Source organism: Seriola aureovittata, chromosome 2, assembly GCF_021018895.1.
Source record: "Seriola aureovittata isolate HTS-2021-v1 ecotype China chromosome 2, ASM2101889v1, whole genome shotgun sequence".
In the NCBI taxonomy this organism is placed as follows: Eukaryota; Metazoa; Chordata; class Actinopteri; order Carangiformes; family Carangidae; genus Seriola; species Seriola aureovittata.
In genome coordinates this window covers 13,615,496-13,634,503 of record NC_079365.1, presented here as the reverse complement: position 1 = coordinate 13,634,503, position 19,008 = coordinate 13,615,496, and the positions used below count along the sequence as shown (strand labels likewise).

At 41.4% G+C, this 19,008-nt stretch overlaps 3 protein-coding genes across 7 annotated transcripts in view; 1 reads left to right on the top strand and 2 right to left on the bottom strand.

Annotated features, from left to right (window-relative positions):
* The window catches only part of LOC130183449 (retinoic acid receptor gamma-A-like), a 42,087-nt gene extending 35,755 nt beyond the window's left edge, over window positions 1–6,332 (top strand). For all 3 annotated transcript variants that reach the window (XM_056398868.1, XM_056398858.1, XM_056398876.1), the window contains 7 exons: window positions 1,600–1,748; window positions 2,095–2,236; window positions 2,343–2,506; window positions 2,671–2,847; window positions 3,074–3,278; window positions 3,517–3,675; window positions 4,253–6,332. In XM_056398868.1, coding sequence (XP_056254843.1) covers window positions 1,600–1,748; window positions 2,095–2,236; window positions 2,343–2,506; window positions 2,671–2,847; window positions 3,074–3,278; window positions 3,517–3,675; window positions 4,253–4,593 — 1,337 coding nt within the window. In that variant the 3' untranslated portion in view covers window positions 4,594–6,332. The remainder of the gene's footprint in view (window positions 1–1,599; window positions 1,749–2,094; window positions 2,237–2,342; window positions 2,507–2,670; window positions 2,848–3,073; window positions 3,279–3,516; window positions 3,676–4,252) is intronic.
* A 1,599-nt stretch (window positions 6,333–7,931) lies between these two features.
* On the bottom strand, window positions 7,932–14,618 carry calcoco1b (calcium binding and coiled-coil domain 1b). Of its 3 annotated transcripts, XM_056398825.1 has the most exons (15): window positions 14,404–14,618; window positions 13,825–13,850; window positions 13,511–13,659; window positions 13,219–13,321; window positions 12,532–12,734; window positions 12,168–12,380; window positions 11,903–12,051; window positions 11,733–11,802; window positions 11,173–11,427; window positions 10,955–11,080; window positions 10,546–10,641; window positions 9,938–10,025; window positions 9,678–9,844; window positions 8,872–8,954; window positions 7,932–8,704 (listed from the first exon to the last, which is right to left on the bottom strand). In XM_056398825.1, the coding sequence occupies exons 1-15, from the start codon at window positions 14,601–14,603 to the stop codon at window positions 8,677–8,679; spliced, it is 1,956 nt and encodes a 651-aa protein (XP_056254800.1). In that variant the 5' UTR covers window positions 14,604–14,618; the 3' UTR covers window positions 7,932–8,676. The 3 variants fall into 3 exon arrangements, with proteins under 3 accessions (XP_056254800.1, XP_056254819.1, XP_056254810.1); XM_056398844.1 differs by lacking the exon at window positions 14,404–14,618 and having other exon boundaries at window positions 13,511–13,718; window positions 13,825–13,841; XM_056398835.1 differs by lacking the exons at window positions 11,733–11,802; window positions 11,903–12,051.
* Window positions 14,619–16,064: 1,446 nt separating this feature from the next.
* Window positions 16,065–18,998, bottom strand: smug1 (single-strand-selective monofunctional uracil-DNA glycosylase 1). Its single transcript, XM_056398890.1, has 2 exons — window positions 18,161–18,998; window positions 16,065–17,351 (listed from the first exon to the last, which is right to left on the bottom strand). Exons 1-2 carry the CDS (start codon window positions 18,491–18,493, stop codon window positions 16,821–16,823), a joined length of 864 nt encoding a protein of 287 aa, XP_056254865.1. The 5' UTR covers window positions 18,494–18,998; the 3' UTR covers window positions 16,065–16,820.
* Window positions 18,999–19,008: the final 10 nt, after the last annotated feature.

Sequence of the window (19,008 nt, the reverse complement as noted above, 5' to 3'; positions counted from 1 at the left end):
CTATTAATAATCACAGACTTAGAACTATGTTAAAACCAGGGACACGCTCAACACATGAATATCAGGTTAAAAACTGGGCTTTTTATTTCTCAGTTCCTTAAAACAAGTCACAATCATTTGAATGTTGTGTCATATTTGAACACATTTGTGAATGTTAAAACAAGCTGCAGCTCCTGTACTTAGTAATGGCCTTCTTCAGTCAAGGTCAAAGTTAAATGGTCAGGATTTTATTTAACCTCTCGGCCACTGGGAAGTTTCTGTCCTCTGCCTCACCTCCTTCTCTCCCTTTCTTTCTCTTTTCATTTTTCCCCTCTCTGTTTTTATTAGATTATTCCTTTGTGCCTTTGCCTCTCTGTTTTTTGAAACCTTACCACTCTTGTTAATGACAAGCTGCGGGTTCAGGTTGGGGTTGATGCGGTGGGGTGGGGGCCACATTTGGTTCAGTCCTGTGCTATCCATTGAAGGTGACAGGAGGGGCTGTGACTTTGGGTTTTTGACCCCAGATTCTTTATTTTTACTAGGAAGGGATCCAAGGATGGAGCTGTTGATGTGAATAGCTGCCCAAGGTGACTGGATCCCAATAAAGAGACCGTCAGCCTGGCCGGGGGCCTCCTTCCCATCCCAGACACAACGTTTATAGGGCCTGCTTATGAGCCTGGGCAACTATTAAACCCTGTCCAGCCTGCACTGAGGAATTTAGGGCCAGGAAACAAGGGAGTGGGGGTGGGAATGGGCAGAGGGAGGTGAAGTTGGGGTGACTGAAGGTGAAAGTTGAAAGGCATGTTCGAAGGAATCTGGTTGTTCTTTAGTCATCACCTTTAAATCTGTACCAGGCGTGTTGTACTGCTGTACTCATCTATTTTAATGTGAGTGCAAGGAAGCACAGTTTTAATCAGCCGGGTGCACTTGTTTCTTCATCTGTTTTACACTGTTTGTTGTGAACGTTTTCATTAGCAGCAGTTGAATGACTTTGCCTGTGGCCGGCAAATGGTGTTATACAGTGTGCCATTTTCTGTGGAGAGACAGCGGGAAGGAACAGAGGGAGACAGCCGAGTCTCATAAACATCCCGCCTCTGTTTGTTCACATGGGGCTGGAGGTATATAGGCAGGTCTGGTTGGACAGCCTTTCAAATAAAACTGTGAGCTTGTGCATGTGTGTGTGTGTGTGTTTGTGTGTGTGTGTGTGTGTGCGCACACATAGCCACACAAAAATTCAGATGTCAGTCAAAAAGTCAACAGAGGTATGTTGCTCCCCCACTCACCAGTAAATGGAGAAGCCAATCAAATCTCAGCTGCCAATCAGCTTTTTATCAGCAGGGCCATCTGGCCATCAGCTAATTGTGTCTCTTTTAAGGCTGTCAATCAGCAGTATTCCCCCCCTCCCCTCCCTTTTCTCTTAAAAATGTCTGCCTTTGAGCTTGCCTTCTGGCTCCAAGAGGTGGCCTGCATGGGGTCGGGGGTTGTTTGTTGACCACTCTCTCTTAATCAGTTGTTGTATTAGCTTTCATCATAGTTTCAAAGACTTGGAGAACTTATGTAAACAAGATGCTCTGGCCTTAAATGTTTCTTTTCTTCTTCTTCTTCTCTCTCTCTCTGCAGCGGTGGAGACCCAGAGCACCAGCTCAGAGGAGATGGTGCCCAGCTCTCCCTCTCCCCCTCCTCCTCCTCGGGTCTACAAACCCTGCTTTGTGTGCCAGGACAAGTCATCTGGTTATCACTACGGAGTGAGCTCCTGTGAGGGCTGCAAGGTAAATGAAGACAGGGACACATTTAGCCATAGAAAGGGTTTACAGGGCATGTATGGAGTGAACAGCTGATGTCCACTAAAAAGAAGGCCAGAGTGAGAACCTGATGTTTCTGCTGGAGACAGATGTCGGCGCAGCATAGCCGTAATGTTTGCTGTTGTTAAGCTGCCCTCTAGTGTGTCCTTACTGATACTGCAGAGCTAAACAGTTGGCTGTGTGCGACCAGCAAATGGTTACTGCAGCCAAATGAAATAAAACTGTTGACAAATGAGAGATTTAGAGCATGGATCATTTTTTTTTTCCTGTCCTGAAAGCGGTGTACAAGATGTTTTCTTTTTATCGATTTCAGGGTTTCTTCAGGCGCAGTATCCAGAAGAACATGGTGTATACCTGCCACAGAGACAAGAACTGTCAAATCAATAAAGTGACCCGCAACCGCTGCCAGTACTGTCGGCTGCAGAAGTGCTTTGAGGTTGGCATGTCCAAAGAAGGTGAGTGCCTAAGACAGTAGTAAGATTCTCGGGGGGAAAACGATTACTCACCATTGAAGAAGTGGCGAACCTGCAACGGTCTGTGTTTCTTGTGTTTCCCCTGCAGCGGTGCGTAATGACAGGAACAAAAAGAAGAAGGATGTGAAGGAGGAGGTGGTGCTGCCAGAGAACTATGAGCTGAGTGGAGAGCTGGAGGAGCTGGTGAACAAAGTCAGCAAAGCTCATCAGGAGACCTTTCCATCTCTGTGCCAACTAGGAAAATACACCACAGTGAGTTTTTCTTTTCTTTTCTCTTTTTAAATGCATAATCACATTTACCCCTAAACACTCACAATCCACTCAGGCGTTAGCTCACCGCTTTGCCAGGAGGATAAACATAGTTATGGACTCTGCACAGCCACACAGACACAAGTGTCCCTCTTTCTCTCTCCCAGAATTCAAGTGCTGACCACAGAGTACAGCTGGACTTGGGCCTGTGGGATAAGTTCAGTGAGCTCTCCACTAAGTGCATTATAAAGATTGTGGAGTTTGCCAAGCGGCTACCAGGCTTCACTACGCTCACCATCGCTGACCAGATCACCCTCCTCAAATCTGCATGTCTGGACATCCTGGTACCAACCACATGCTCCTATTACTTCCTTTAACCGTTTCCCCTCCCACCACCTCCACCTCCCTAACGCTTTCTCATTTGCCATGCTGATTAACGTGTCAATATGATACAAAAATATGATTCTGAACAGCCTCACGGCCGAATTTCATCTTTATTTGACTAAATCTCCCCTCTTGTTCTTTTGTCTCTGTCATTTTTCTTCCGTCTCATTTTCTCCCTCTTCTTAGATGCTGAGGATATGCACTCGTTACACACCGGAGCAGGACACAATGACCTTCTCGGACGGCCTGACTCTCAACAGGACACAGATGCATAACGCCGGCTTTGGTCCACTCACGGACCTGGTGTTTGCCTTCGCTGGTCAGCTGCTGCCTTTGGAGATGGACGACACAGAGACGGGGCTGCTCAGTGCCATCTGCCTGATCTGTGGAGGTAAATCTGGCCTTCTGTTTTGTTTCTCTTGACATCATCTGCACCTGGAGTCATGGAGTTGTTGATGGAAAGGAACCATGACCAAGATCATTTCATAGTTTAGAAACAAGCCAGTAGCTTAAAGCCTTTAAAAATGTTGATTCGTCTCACTGTTTTGCAGTTCCCTCTCTATCATCTGGTGTTACTGTTACTGTTAATATTTCCTCTTCACATCTGTACCTCCCTCTTGCTCTGTCAGACCGTATGGACCTGGAAGAGCCGGGGAAGGTAGACAAGCTGCAGGAGCCGCTGCTAGAGGCTCTGAAGATCTACACCCGCCGCAGACGCCCAAACAAGCCTCATATGTTTCCGCGTATGCTGATGAAAGTCACGGACCTCCGAGGAATCAGCACCAAAGGTCAGCTGAGGCTTTACATGTCACAACTGCAGTTAAGATTAGAGATGGGTATCAAACTTCAACACCTTTTCTGGTACAGACTGAAATGCATTTGTAGCATTGAGTATCAGCAACTTTAAGATAATGAAAGTTGGCATTCAGATTTCTGGTCAGATGCGTGGATTTGTTTACAAAGTTCTGGTACGGCTACTTGTCTTAACAACTTCACATTTGACATTATTTTGGTATCAGTAGAAGACTCAAGAATTGTTTTGGGACTAGTATCAAAAAATGTAATACCCAGCCCAAGTCACCTTGGAGATCTCGGAGAAGAGTTTCATTCTAAATAAGACATACAATGTTTTTAGAAAAGTGAGTACAAAAAATGAAATTATTTAATATCATTATATTCTAAGGATCATACCTGTAAAATAATTCTTTCAAAGAGACTTTACCATCATCTGCATATATGAAGGAATTGACAGGGAAGGGGCATTGTCTTCCTGAAATGGGATGAAACTTGAAAAATGAACATTGTTTGAGAGGCTTCTTCTTCTTTTTATACCATAACAATTTAACAATATGCATGTGCCTGTAGGTGCAGAAAGAGCCATCACACTGAAGACAGAGATTCCTGGGCCCATGCCTCCACTGATCAGGGAGATGCTGGAAAACCCCGATGCCTTCGAGGACAGCAGTGACTCAGGGGACAGCGCTGCTGCAGCTCCCGCCGCTCCCCCCGCTCCCCCCGCCATTCAAGCCATCAAGCAAGAGGAGAAAGCCACATATGAGTCACCCGTGGAGGAGGAAGAGGAGGAGGAAGAGGACGACTACTGGGATGAAGAGAAAGACCGAGGGGCGGACAGTGACGGGGAGCCGTGGGGGGAGGCGGCGGCAGCGGCGGCGGCAGCAGCAGCCACATGCAAAAGAAAGGTGTGACTGGGAAAAACACAGTGAGAGAGACACGATGACGCTGCTTCCTCCTCCAGTTCACTGAGCCCTCGCCCAGCAATATCTCCAAGAAAAACCTCACAGAATTAGGCTCTTATACGATAACATGCTGCATACAGCACGTATTTACATATACTGTACATATACTGGACTGAAAGGAAAATGTGTTCAGTTCAGCATAAGACACATGGAATGGGAGAAGCGCAAGCACTAAACATCAGTGGGTTGAGGAGAGCACCATTTCAAATCACTGTGCCAAAATGAGACTGTCTAAAAGATATTTCAAAAGTGTTTCGTCCACACAGAGAGGAACAAGAGGTGGTGGACAGAAGAAAATGCACTCCTCTGCTATCTATAAGGGCTATGCTTTGTATAAAATTGATGGTAAAATTACATTGTAACAACAGAACTCTATGTGTTGTCCATTTGCCGCCAACTTCTTCTCAAATTTCCTTTTATTACTATTCAGAGATATGCTACTTATTTTTTTATTGTATGGTTTTCCTAAGCATGTACACATTTCTGTTCTGACTTTATGGCTGTTTGCGGGACTGTTTTTTTTTTTTTTTTTTGTATATTTTCTCTCAGTCCCGCTCATAATTGACTGGACATATGTGTTTTTAAACTCTTTAATTTTATGCATTTATTGGACACACTAAAAAACAATAGCAAAGATAGGAAAGAACAATAGCAAAGCGAGAGCAGGTCATGAGCAGGACTCAAACTCACAGTGTGACAAGCACATAGTGTGTAAGTTCGCCCTCTAATTCATGCAAATCTCTGGTGGTTACAACATCTGAAAGAGAATGATAATGTACTGTCAACTCTGGTGCTTTTTATCCAAATGAGATTCTGACAAAGAATGCAAAACAAATACAGCAACATATCTTCACCTCTCAACAAAAATACGAATAAAGAAATAAAAAAAAAAATACTAGACTAAAGAATCTAAAGCGTAGATTTAACATCAACACACAAGCTCAGGTTGATTCTGTCAGGGCCACGTCTCACCTGTCAGTATTTTCTAAGAAAACTGCTGGTGTGAATGCTCTGTTGTAACTTCCCCATCCTCAACAACAAAAATCTTCTTTCATCAAGGAGAAGGAACGATTACAAATTTAAGTTGTTGGCTGTGCTGTACTCAGAGGTAAGCCATAAGATTTTCATTGTGTAAGTGTGAGTCATCAAATCATCTAAACAAATATAACCCTTAAAAGCAGTTTACTTCAGAGAAAACCTCAGGTGTGTATGGTGTGTGTGTGTGTGTGTGTGTGTGCGCATGTGCATGAAAGTGTAACTGAAAGCATTTACCAATACACAGAGTGATGTTGTAAAGATGTGACTGTCATCACCGCCATAATCCACAGTGAGCATATTATGCAAAAGTCAAATTAAGAGTATCTCATAAAAGCACATAAAATGGGTTTTGTAGTAAAAAAAAAAGGCTTTTTAAAAGATTTCAAAGAAATCACTCCCCTCCTGGTGGACAGTAGGACATTGATGCAAGCTGATAAAAAATCACAGAAATAGCAATTACTATTGCACTTCACATCTTTGAGGTTGCAGCCGTCCAACATCATCAACAAAACAAATAATTGACATTGGGCGACGTGCCCGCTGAAGCATAGGACGACAGTTTGAAACGGTGTGTGTTCATGTGTGCTGTATCTAAGAAGTGATGCAAAAACATGGATTTTGTAAAATAAATAACTATAATTTGTTTTTCACTGAGACTATACAAGTTTTTTTTTAATGTAAGATGTAAAAAGTTGTTTCATTCTTTGTGTAATGAAAGACAATGTGAGTCTTATTGAACTCCTTGATAGTTGTAAGGGAAAAGATTCTCCATCAGCACGTTGTCCTCCACGGCACCAAAGAATTACAGCAGAACCGCTGCAACACTGTTGATGTGGCTTGTCCATATAGGAGGGATAAAAAATTAAGTTTCAAGTGAGAAGCAGAAGAACGGCTCCTATAAGATCGTTGTGCAAATACACCTGTAGTTCTGAAGTTAGATGGGTCTTTAGCACCAGATGTAAAGCCATCAAGGACACAGAAATTGATCTAAGTATTAAACAATCAACAATGACACCATTATGATGGTTTTTTTCTTAGACTCTTGAATTGTGATTTTTGCGATTCCAGGACAGAATCATTACAACCATGTGACTGAGGTAAAAACAAAAGTTACCTTGAGTGTTTTTTTCTCACTCTGTTTCTTTTCCTCCGTCAAACACACAAAGGCGCACACGCACACAAACACACACACACACACACACGCTAACACAGAGTCGATATTTTGCACATCATCAGCCAATTCTACATACTATGTTATTGAGTATTTAAAGATGTTTCTGCATCTCATAAGCATGATATTTCATAATAAATTGTTTCCCTGTTTCTATTATCTATTTTTCTTTTCTCCAATTTGAGCTGGTGCAATAAATAAGCCTTGGGGGAGACCGCAAAAGCCAAAGCTCTATACAAAGCATGTGAATAAAAAAAAAATTTTTAAATTTTTTTTCTAAAAAGGCCAAAGACAGACGTTACATTACATTTGGACAAAACAAAATAAAAGCAATTACAAAAAGAAAAAAATCTATTAATGTCATTGATGTTAAATATATTCATTTTGAATTGTGGGAGATTTCATGATTTCAAATGACCTTTGAAGCTAGAACCATTTTATCTCTGTATTTTATATATTTTGTTGTTGTTGTTGTTGTTTTTAACAGATGTCTTACTTTTTATAAACACAGACTCTGTAGCGTGCAAATAACTTGTCTTCATGTTCAGGGATTGAGGCACCTCATGAGTTCTGTTTCAATTTGACTTGTACCAAAATAGCTCTCATACACACACACACACACACACACACACACACACACACACACACACACATACACACAACACACACACACACACACACATACACACACACACACACACACACACACACACACACACACACAACACACACAACACACACACACACACACACACACACACTCAGAAACACAAAGACTAGGCTGATCAGTTCTTGTTTTTATATTTTTATGAAAAATTAATACTTTTTTTGGCTAATTTGTTGCTTATTGTTGCTCATTTGTTATTTGTTGTTGTCTTTCTTATATTTTTATAAAGGCGCTTTTTGTTCTCAGACCTTTCAGTGTCCAGTTGTCATCTTCTTTGTCGTCACTTTACACACTTTACATGTCAACACAGCTAACAGTCAGTATTTCTGTTTTGTAAGACAAAATGGTAAAAATTCCTTTAAAAGAGTAAGACCTCACACACTTTCACCAAAATACAGACTGCCATCAACATGTGGTTATTATCAGTTTTATTAAAGAACTCCAACAGAACCTCAGATCAATAGAGAAAAGTATCATAAATAAACCTACATGTTTTTTCCAACTCGACATTCTGCTCAACAAGTTGCAACAGAACATTTCGCACGTGTCTGTAACACACACCCACACATTTGACATGGTTTCAGGATTCACACTCACATGCAGAGGTTAAAGGGGGCTGTTATGCCGCCAAAACAGGATCTAATGTGTTAAATTAAAGCTAATTGTGGCATCTTTTGCTATTTTTCTCACATATGTTACAACATATTCATATTTTAATCAACTCAAAAGCCAAAAAAAAAAAAAAAAAGCCAGAAAAAGTTATAAATCAAGTCTTAAATACATTGAAACACATTCCTGGACAGTTAGTGTCTGCATATGAAAGTCTGAATGTTAACATGAAGATGAGACGCATATGCTGACAAAAAATATCTTATGAGCTCCCAGTGTTCATCCTGAGTTTTAATTCTAAACCAGTAAGAAAAACCATTAGCCTGGCTGATAAAACAAACACTTAACACTGACAAATTGTGCCATGTTTTCTTTGAATTCAGGCACTCACAAGCTAAAGGATCTACATTGTGACCTTTGTGAAGGCCATTATCTGCATGAACAGCTAGAAAACAATAGAATGATCTCAAAATGTTACCCGGGTTTCTCATGAATGTGCATTGCAGTGGTAAACAAACAGCTTGCCGTTCAGCCATCCGTCTGTGTGTTACCACATGGGGGAGTCAGCCAGCTCACTGCAGAGAGAAGGAAAATAAAATAAAAAAGTTTTACAGAAAGTGGTGAGGAGAGAAAAATAAATGAATAAACAGACGAAACTGAGAGTAAAAAAAAGTTAAGAAATCCTGTGTCTCTCAGACTCCAGGGTTTGTAGTGTGACTGGTGTAACAGCCAGATTTGTCACCTCAGGATGGGGTTGATGAGTTCTGGTGGGATCAGTTGCTTCCCTTCTCCTGCTCGGGGCTCGCAGCGCTGCCTCTTCTCATCCTGAGTTGAAAAAAAAAACAGAAGTCGAAAAGAATGTAAACTGCAACTTTAACTGTCTTTTAATGATAAAAGGATCCAAAATATTTCCATAAGAACCAGTGACATTAGTGAGTGTTTGTCTTTGTCAAGTCTGATGGCTAATACTGCATCTATCACTGACAGAAGGTACAGTGCTTGTGTTCATTTTATATATTAATCTTAAACTGTATATCGTCAAATATAATCTGAATCTGATTTCAAAATAAAGTACAATTAATTAATTAATTAATTAATCTAAAACATTTTTTTTTAAAACAAGGTATCATTACACATAGATAAGAAAGCTCATAACTGAACAGGAAGATGTGGTTGACGTCAAATTTAACTTAATAACATTTTGTTTTTGTATAAACGTGTTATAGATATGTACAAAAGAAATTGTTTATTCAGTTAAGCTGTGGGAGACAATAATTTATCTGTGGTAATAAACCTGTGGTTTACTGTGAATTTACAGCTTCTGTGTTCCTGATTTGCAAGCGTCTTTGTAAACCTGATCCAATAAGATAAAATACATTTTCATGACATGTTTCTATGAGTCAGCATTCAACCCAGGTGTGCAACAATGGAGCTGGAGCAGAAACTGTCGGGAAAATATGGTCAAATATTTGCCCACTCGGGTCTGTTGGCGCCAAAAGCAGGTGGCGTTAATCCTTGTTTGGTTTTCGTGTGAATAGGATGGTGTACCTGTGTGTCGGAGGCTGGTGTGTCTTTTTTGCTCTGGATGTGAATCTCAGCAGGGATCTCATCTCCGTTGGACCATTCCAGGTGAGCGGACAGGAAGAGAGGAGAAGAAATTGATCTGGAGGAAGCTGGGGAAGCATCCTCGTCATCCTCAGAGGAAGAGTCAGGAGCTGTTTGAATCAATATAGACTCCTTACTTACGTGTTCATTACAGGGCAGTGGAATTGTAGTGATGTGTACTGTGTGAAGATTTCATCACTCACAGATAGATCTAGCGATTTCTTCATTTGATTTAGTTTCTGGCACAATCCCCAACCTTTGCTCCAGCCGACAGATGTAGTTCACCAGGTCCTACAAGTGTCCGAGTTCAAACCCGTAGATATGAAGATTTGAAGAAAAGACGACAAGACGGAAGAACTGAATAGATTGAATATAATGAAGTGGTTTCCAAAATGTAAGCAGAAATATATTATAGCAATGACATTTTTTGAGGTTATGAAACTTTTCTTTTCTTTTTTAAAAGATATTATTCTTAGCATTAAATCATTTGTGTTACATGTTGACTGTAAATATCAGCTTGACATCTGGAAACTTCTGACTTATGATTTCATCTATTTGTCTCTCTTTCTTTTCTTTACTTTGGTTTTGTTACAGACATTTTCTGTTTCTTGGAGAACAATAAAAGATAATGGGGGGGGGGGGGGGGTCATTTAAATTGTGTTTTTGCACCTTCACATTTCACAGGGGTCAGCCAGCGCAGCAGATATGGTAGCGGTACAGACACGTGATATTTTATGGTGAGGGAAGAAACAACCATTTTATGAAGAAATATTTTGCTGGGCGTGTGTGAGGTCTGATGTGAAATTCTTGCCTGTTTCTCAAGCTGCTGCTCCTCGCTCTCCATCTGGGCTTTCCTCAGACTGGCCTTCAGCTCCTGCAGCTCTCGCTTGGCATCACTCAGCAGCACCTGCAGGGGGCAGCAGCATTATTCTCAGACCATGTGAACACCACACATCTGACATGACTTGCCCTCTTTTCCTGCTGTTGATCACACGGCAGTGAAAGGAAATGTTTACTCACTGTTCCTGGAAGGGCTTTCTATTTGTGCCTGCATGTGAGTAATGAAAGAACTGCGCTGAATTCTGGCTTGGTTCTCCAGTTTCCAAAATGGAACCTGAACTACTGATGATGCAGCTCTGCAGCGCTCCAGCAGTTATATTTAGAGCTGAATGTGTTTGTGTATTAAATGATATAATTGCAATGTAATTTGATTTACTTACTCGATTACAATCTCTCTCCCTCCCAAGCTCAACTTCTAGTTTCTCCCTCTCCATCCTCTCCTCCTGGAGCCAGTCCTCTTTCCTCTGCACCTCACAGCTCACTTCTTGCAATTTGTTTTTCTCAGTCTGCATGAAAACAAAAACAGGCAGCAAGTTTAACCGCATAGTCCCATATATTTATCACGCACGTGCAGGATCAGGCTCTGCCGTATCCTCACCTCTGCTGCGTGTTTGTAAGCCTCTCTCTCCAGAGCCCAGTTGGCGCGCTCCTCCCTGAAGACCAGGTTCTCCTCGGACAGCTGCAGGGTGAGCTGGGCCACTTGCAGCCGGGCTTGGTGCAGCTCGGTCTGGGTGTGGGCCTGACGGGTGCCCAGCTCCCTCAGCTCTCTGCGCAGGGTCTCGGTTACGTGCTCGCAAGCATCCATATGCTCCTGCAGCCCTCGCACCTCCACCAGACCGGCCTCGTTCTCCGCCTGAAGAAAGACAACAGGAGGAAGATGAGTGCAGAGATAGCAATGGGGGACAAAAATGTTTTAGCTGTCACAACTCTTGACTGATAAAGCCATAAAAAGAAACAGGAAACTTCTCATCTTCTACTTCTGAGTTTAATTTAAACATTCTTACTCCCACTGCTGATAAGACACCTAAACGTCTAAATCTAGCCTGGTTCCAGTAAGTTGTTGAGTCCTTACTGGAACTTTTCCAGACCTGTGTGTCCTCTATCCCCATTTCAAGCTATCCATGTTTCACAAGAGAAGAAGAAGTGTCAACCAATAACCTGCAGAGACTTTCTCTTTTCCTCATCGTGTTTCATTTGACTGGACATTTTCTTCACTCTCTCCTTCAGCCTATGCAGAGCAGGGATAGCAAATAGGGTTAGTTTTAGGATCCAGGGACTAGATAAGACTAAGACAAATGTTTGAACTAGCCAATGTCTCAAACACTTGCCTTTCCAGTTCCATGTTTCCCTCTTTCTCCCTGTCAGTCAGAACTGTGACATCGTCCTCCAGGTCTTTGATTCGCTGCTCGCTCTGAGCCTTGTCAGCCATAAGTTTACTCAGTTCAGAGGTCAGATTTTCCTGACTATACTTCACATCCTTTTAGTGTTGTGGAGAGAAGAAAAAATATTATAGAAACTTTAATATGTGTATTTCCCTTAGCCAGAAACTTCAGCCCTCAGCCATTAAAGAAATTCAACTAATGCTGCACTTACCTTGTGTTTTCCCTCCATCTTCTTCAACAGGTCGCACTTGTGTCTCAGGTTGTCCTTAAGCTCTGAGATTTCCTCCGTCATTGCTTCTCTCTCACTCTCCCACTCCATCCTTTCTTTTCTGCTGTTCTCTTTCTCACTCTCTCTCTCCTCTTTTGCCTCGTCCAGAGCCTGCTGTAAATCGGCTTGTTTTTTTAAGCATTCCTCCAGTCGACTCTGCTCACAACAGGGAGGGGGAACAGGGAGGTTTGCATTAATTAAATGGAATTTACACAGCTGATTAAACGTTACACTATTCTGTCAAATACCCAACTTCTCATTATGAAGATGGAGATGCTTATCTGGAATAGTTTTTTTCTCTTCCCACCTGCAGCAGCTGGGCCCTGGGGATGACCAGGAGCAGCTCCTCCTCGCCGTCCTCCTCGTCTCGTTCCTCTTTCAGAGTCTCCAGCTCCTCCAGCGGCTTGGGAGCACAGAAAGTGAATGGTCGACTGCGGGCACACACCTGTCCCATCTTATCCACGTACACGAACTGGTACTCCACGGTACTGGGACGGGGCAGGTAACATGCTGTATCGAGCAGATATTTCTTGTTGTACTTTAGTTGTTCTTTTTTTATTCTTTAAAAATGAGCAAAACAAGCTCTTAGTGAGATCAGAATGACGTGCAAATGAACTTGAATTGAGGGTGAAAGCAAGTCAAGGCACCTCAAAATTGCAAAAATGGTCACACTAAGTTAAACTCTGTGTTGTTTCTGAATTGCTGTTTGTGATATAATAAACAACTTTTGTCCCAAAAACTTAACAACGATAGAATATCTTGTTTTCGCCGACCTCGACTGGTTTCATTTTTTACCTTGCTGCAGTGATGTAGATGTCTATAGGAGTTTCAGTACACCGTGACATCACTGTTGGTCACAGGTGCAACACAGCACACCTCTGACCACAAACTTTAAGCCAGAGGCTTGTTGTAATATCTGTTGAACTATTCTCTGTGTCATATGTTTATTTGTTTGTTTGTTTTTTTGTTGTTGTTTTTTTGGCTGAATTCTTACCGTGAAAAAGTGCACAGCAGTTTACACTGGTTCCCTCGGTGTACCCTTCAGGAACAAGAGCCCATGTATATGTGTAATACTCTTTCATTGAAGACCAGCCCATCTGTGGCATGATAGCAAACACATTTTAAGACACAAACAATACAAATGTGCATCCCCATCAGTATTGAGACACATAACTTATTTTGCTAAAACAAATTGAGTTTTGGTTTTTTTTTTGTGTGTGTGTGTGTGTGTGTGTGTGTGTGTGTGTGTGTGTGTGTGTGTGAATGGGGAGGTTGGGTGACTGTACCTCAAAAATCCCTATCCAGTCTTTGCTGCTCCACTGATGGTCAGAGGTCAGACTGTAGTGGCACTCCACTCTGGTTTGGGGGAAGTACAGTTGCCCCACATTTCGAAACACCACTGTGAACTGTTTATCCATGGTTATAGGAAGCTGAGCTGTTTAGGAAGAAAGGATCCAGTGAAATGTGCTCCAGTTTCAGTCTGGAGGAGAACAGCTGATGAAAGCCGATAGCAGAGTCAGTTCAGCAATGCTGCATGGTCATAACACCGGTCACCTATGGCCCCACAATATGTTTATAAACAACAAGCTCATATACTCACTGCGCACTGAGGTTATACCATGCAATCTGTGAAAAAGAAAAGATATCCTGATGATTGTTTGTAGCTCTGAACCCATCTTTTTAAATGATTTCAACAATAAAAATGATCAACAATCAATCTATATCATAAATTATATCAAACTCTTGATGAAATACAGGTTTTATAATTAGTTATAGATCATAAAAGATAGTCCTTAGTCAACTAATAATTCCAATTTATATTCCAATACTGAAACTATGATTATTTTCATCATAACTGCATTCATAAATAGTTTGAACACAAATAAAATGGCACATTTTAATTACATTTTCAATTTAGCAATAATTTCTTCTTAAATGTATGCCATTAATTTAAAAAACAAAAACATTTTCATAACATTCAAAACATTTTAATATCTTCAATATTCTTTATTCACAATATGTTACTCTTGCCTTTTGTTATTGGTCTTGTTAAGTGCAGTTGTTTGTTGCTTGTTATTGGTCTTGTTAAGTCACTATGGCTGTCTAAGAACAGTTAATAATTATATGCTTGGATTTAATAAATGAATGAGCTGTGTGGTGGCAATGTTTTGAATCTTACCTTATTCCGCTGAGAAATGAATGTGATGTGTTTTCTGCTATCTGATGAAGGATAGAGCTGTGCATCAGTCTGTAGACAGTGATGAGCAATCCTGTCAGGTGCAAGAGTTTCACAACCTCTCCGGAACCATGTGGACCCCAAGTAAAATTAGTGATGCTGGCAGATTCATGGGAGATGCAGTTCAGGGATACACAGCTCATCACAAGGCAACGCAATGCTATGGACTTCAACTCCCATTAGATCACACAGCTGTGGGATACAAGATCTGCTGCTGGTAGTTCTTGCTCATTGCAATTCTTAGTAGGCAAAGAGGAGGAGGGGGGTCAGGACAGGGGGAGGGGGGCACTATGCTCAAGGCTAAACATTTCTCTTAATAACAAATTAAGTGAGCTCACTGTCCTGAGATCAGAACCCTGAAATGCAGCTACACACCTCCACAATGTGAGGCACAGATATGACTTTATTGTGTGACTCACACACTGTGTGGATGGTTCTGTATTAGTTTGCTTTGAAAATGCAGAGACAGTGACGGACTTGAAGAATTATCAGCAGTATTTCGGGTGAAACTCATCAGCCACTGCTATGTTTGAGTAACTTGGATTCAGCCTAGATGTATAAACGTGTATAAGCTTTTTTTTTTTTTTTTTTCTTTAAATCAGATTAGCTGAGATTGCCTAAGAAACGTAGTCTCAGTTTTGAACACTTGGTGGCAGCATAGTTTTATCACACAACCACTTTAAACAAGTGAGCGATGTTTTTGCTGTGTTTGGGGATTCATATGGTCAAAAGTGAGTTCAACATCACAAAGACAGAACCATGAACATTTTCATAGCAGACAACTGGCGTAGGCTGCAGAGTGTGAATAATGTCATAGGCTGTACTGATGCCACATGGTGGACATCTCCATTAACACAGATTTGGCTCATATGCCTGGTGATGAATTTTCAAACACTTTTCATTAGTTACTTTACAATGAATTACTTGTTCTCAAGTCCATCTTCCAACCATAACTGCATGACACCATTTCCTTTATACCGCTGCCACTCTAAATGCCAGGGGGGAAATTCTGTTGTCCATGCGGCATTGGTGGAAAACTTTATTTTAATTGCTTGCTTGCAGTTGTGGGCAGGAAAAGCAGCTTTCAAAGGTCTCCATTCATTTTGTTTGTATCTCAGTCAAATTCAGGGCTCCCAACATGTGGAAAACTACAGAGGCTTACATAATGCTGCTGCTGGAATTTCTGAAAAATCAAACACTACTGATTTTGGCCACACGTGGGTGTGGGCAGAGGTGGTAGGTTTACAAAGCAGATATGCCTCTTTTTTCCCATAGCAGAGATTTGTCGTAGGAAAAGTACAGGCTCTGTTATATTCAAGTGTCTCAGTCAACATGCCAGTCATCCAACATAAATACCCTGAAAATGAAACAGCTACATTTAATTCGGGCATCATTTTATTATTGTCATTATTTACACTGGGACATCTGGCTCCACCAACAAGCGAAAACATCCTCTTGTCCAACAAGTCACTTCATGACAGGACAGAATATGCTGGATGTTAGCATATTGTCATGCTAACATGCTAAATATTAGCTTTTGCTGTCAGTAATGCTTTCATCTTTGGAGTACCAGAAAGTAAAGATAAGGAGATAAGGAAAGTATCTCGTATTTCATCATTAGGTTTACTAGGTTTATTTAAACAAGAAACTCTTTATTCCAAGAGCCCAGGAATAAACAGGATTGGTAAAATTCTGGAAAAAATAAAGTGTGTAAATGAATAAAACATTATCAAAACAAATGACAATTAAAAAGAATGTTTGAAAAAGAATACAAAAGAATGGTCCTCTGCAGTAGTCCAGCATCAACAATATGTACAACTGTATGTTTACAAAATAATCTTTGTAATGTTTACAGGTTGTTTCATTAGAAGTCTTTTCTATACCAATCAAATGTCACAGTCAGTTGTAGTAATTAACTAAAATTGTTATTTTATATGAGAATCAAATGACAAATTTACCAGCTAATATGACTGTGACAAGGCTGAACATACTTACATACACATTTTAAGTATAGGCCTTTTTTTAAAAATACTGTTTTAACAAGTTTGATCAACAGTTTGACAAAAACATCCAGAGCTTATCCTTTAGATATGAAGCACCTTAAAGTTAGAGTAGTGTAATAATACTTTTAGAATAAATTGTCCTTAACCTATTGCCACGCTCCATCCACTGATCTATAAAGAAAACCATCTCCAAATGAAAACAGACAGATGTTTACAGCAGAATAAAAAATACAGCAGCTGAGCAGATGTGTTTACAGCATTTGTGTACAAGCTCTTCTTGGAGCTGTTTGCTGCGATTGTCACCGAAGGTGGAAACGTTTGCTCAGACACAGACACACTTACTGGTGTGAGATTAGCTCATGTGTTGCTCAGTAGCGACATGACATCCAGTTCTACCAGTTTGGCTTTGGCTACTTCCTCCCAGCCCTTATTGGCTAGTGGGTTCCTAGGCGACGGATGCATGATGCCCTCAACTCGCACACTGACATCTGCAGCAGAGAGCGCTCGCCGTGCCCGCCGCTCTGCAACCTTCCCAACTCCAATCACCATGGAGACGCCCAGTGCCTGCACCGCCTGGCACAGTGCAATATCACACAGGGCCAGAAGGGCCTCCCGCTCAGCCGCCAGCAACTCAGGAGGAGTCAAATTCTTCCCACTCTCGCTCATGAAAATCAGTGGGCAAAGGTTGTGCACAAAGCAGTGGCGGAAGAACAGTGATGGTTCACCACACAACTTTCTGAAGAAGCCCCAAAAACGTGCACCGCTAACTTCACTCTGAGTACACGCGAGTCCTGTGATCCGCCGCTTTGGATGCTCGTTCTGAGGATGACCGACCTCCCCTGTGATCTTCAGCCAATCAACAACTGACTTCACTTCACCAAAGGGGACCTTTGCAAAGAAAAGTAGATCATTTAAACTCTATTAAACACATCATAGTCACAGTTTTAACAAGTTTGAAATTTAAGTTTGCTATACAGTAAGTAACCATCACACAAACATCTGGTGAGGAAACCTTGGAAAATATAGACTTAACTAAGCATACTTAACTCTAGCATGTGGCCCTGGGGCAAAAATGAGCTGAGGGCCCCATTTGATCATATTTGTGTACAAATTTATGTAGGAACATGTTGCAGGTTCATTTTAATACACAGAACCTCCATAGGACAGGTAGTCAAGATGGATAATGCTGAATCCACTTGCCTTATGACCTTGATTTGAACTCATTTGAATGCATAGTGCATTAAACTCAGTAATATCACAGTCATTTGGTCTCATTATATTATGGTGAATTATATGAATTTCATATGTGTTTTAATGCTTTCACTTTGTTTTAATGTTCCTTTTATCTTTTCGTTTTATGCACTTGATGCTTCATTTCTTTGTTGTAAAACACTTTGTGCTGCATTTCTTATATGAAAGGTGCTATACAAATAAAGTTTTGTATTATTATTATTATTGTTGTAAAGGACAAAAGGAAAGCCCACACCTGTTCTTGCAAGGTGCTAGTAGATCATGCAGAACTCAAGGAAGGGAAGGGAATTGATGACTGTTTTCAGATAAGGCAAGTCAGTAAAGAAAGGCAGGTTGTTGTTTTGGGTTTCCTTGGGTACAGACCATCTGTGCGACATCCTGTGTTGATTAGCGTGTTTATCATTCTAACTTGAAAGAAAATGCAACTGTCTAAACGCACTGCTCACCCCAGTCTGTGCCATGCCGAAAGGTCCTGGGTTCATCCCCAAAAATAAGATCTTTTGTCCGGTCTGGCAATACTTCTCCACGTAGCAGCGGTGTGTGTCCCAGGCGTACTCCAGCGGGTTGTAGATGTACCGGACAGGGTTGCTGAAGGTGAGCCGACGGAGGTGGACGTTCAGCTCCAGTTCAACCTGCAGAAACCTGGAGGAGGGCGTCATGTGCACCTCCGGCGCAGGTTTAAATCCCTGCTCATTTGCCTCACACAAAGCCACTTCCTTCTCCCCGTCTCCACAAGCTAGCTTACCCGATTCCTGTGCAGGCGTGTTGTCATCTAACATTTTCGACTGCGGTCGTATGAAACAAGTTCCTGTTTGTCAGGTAAAAACGTAACATTAACGTTATGTTCTGCCAGCTTTGATAAGGTTTTGACACTGACTGCCTAAAGTTGAACACTTTTGATAATTATGAAATTCTTCCAACATACGGAGTATTTTCTTCCTCGGCGTCTTCTTCCTGCGCATTCAAAGCGGCTGCTGCCCTCTACAGTAACACTGGTGTCATTACAGCTGAGGACCTGACTGAGTGTACTGTTGGCAAAGGCGGCACTTGAACTAACCACTGGGTACTAAGTTTGGCTGACCAGAGACACTCTGTCCGATTCATTCATTTCATTCAACTGTGCATTGTTTTGTTTTCTGATGTTTTTCTCTCTCTCAAAAAAAAAGGTGTATGGAGTAACTTTTTCTTAAGGGATGCCGGATGCAAGTGGAAGCGATTAACGATGTTTTTTTCCTCGAGTTTGACCTCGTGATGGCGCTGTTACAATGAATAAATACAGCAGTAACATAAAGGT

Coding starts and splice junctions, on each gene's coding strand:
- calcoco1b (XM_056398825.1), bottom strand. CDS start 14,603: ATGAGCTGTGTATCCCTGAACTGCATCTCCCATGAATCTGCCAGCATC. Junction 12,381..12,531: donor CCAGGGCCCAGCTGCTGCAG/GTGGGAAGAGAA, acceptor TGTTGTGAGCAG/AGTCGACTGGAGGAATGCTT. Junction 11,428..11,732: donor AAAAGAGAAAGTCTCTGCAG/GTTATTGGTTGA, acceptor GTCTTTCTTCAG/GCGGAGAACGAGGCCGGTCT.
- smug1 (XM_056398890.1), bottom strand. CDS start 18,493: ATGTTAGATGACAACACGCCTGCACAGGAATCGGGTAAGCTAGCTTGT. Junction 17,352..18,160: donor TCGGCATGGCACAGACTGGG/GTGAGCAGTGCG, acceptor TTCTTTGCAAAG/GTCCCCTTTGGTGAAGTGAA.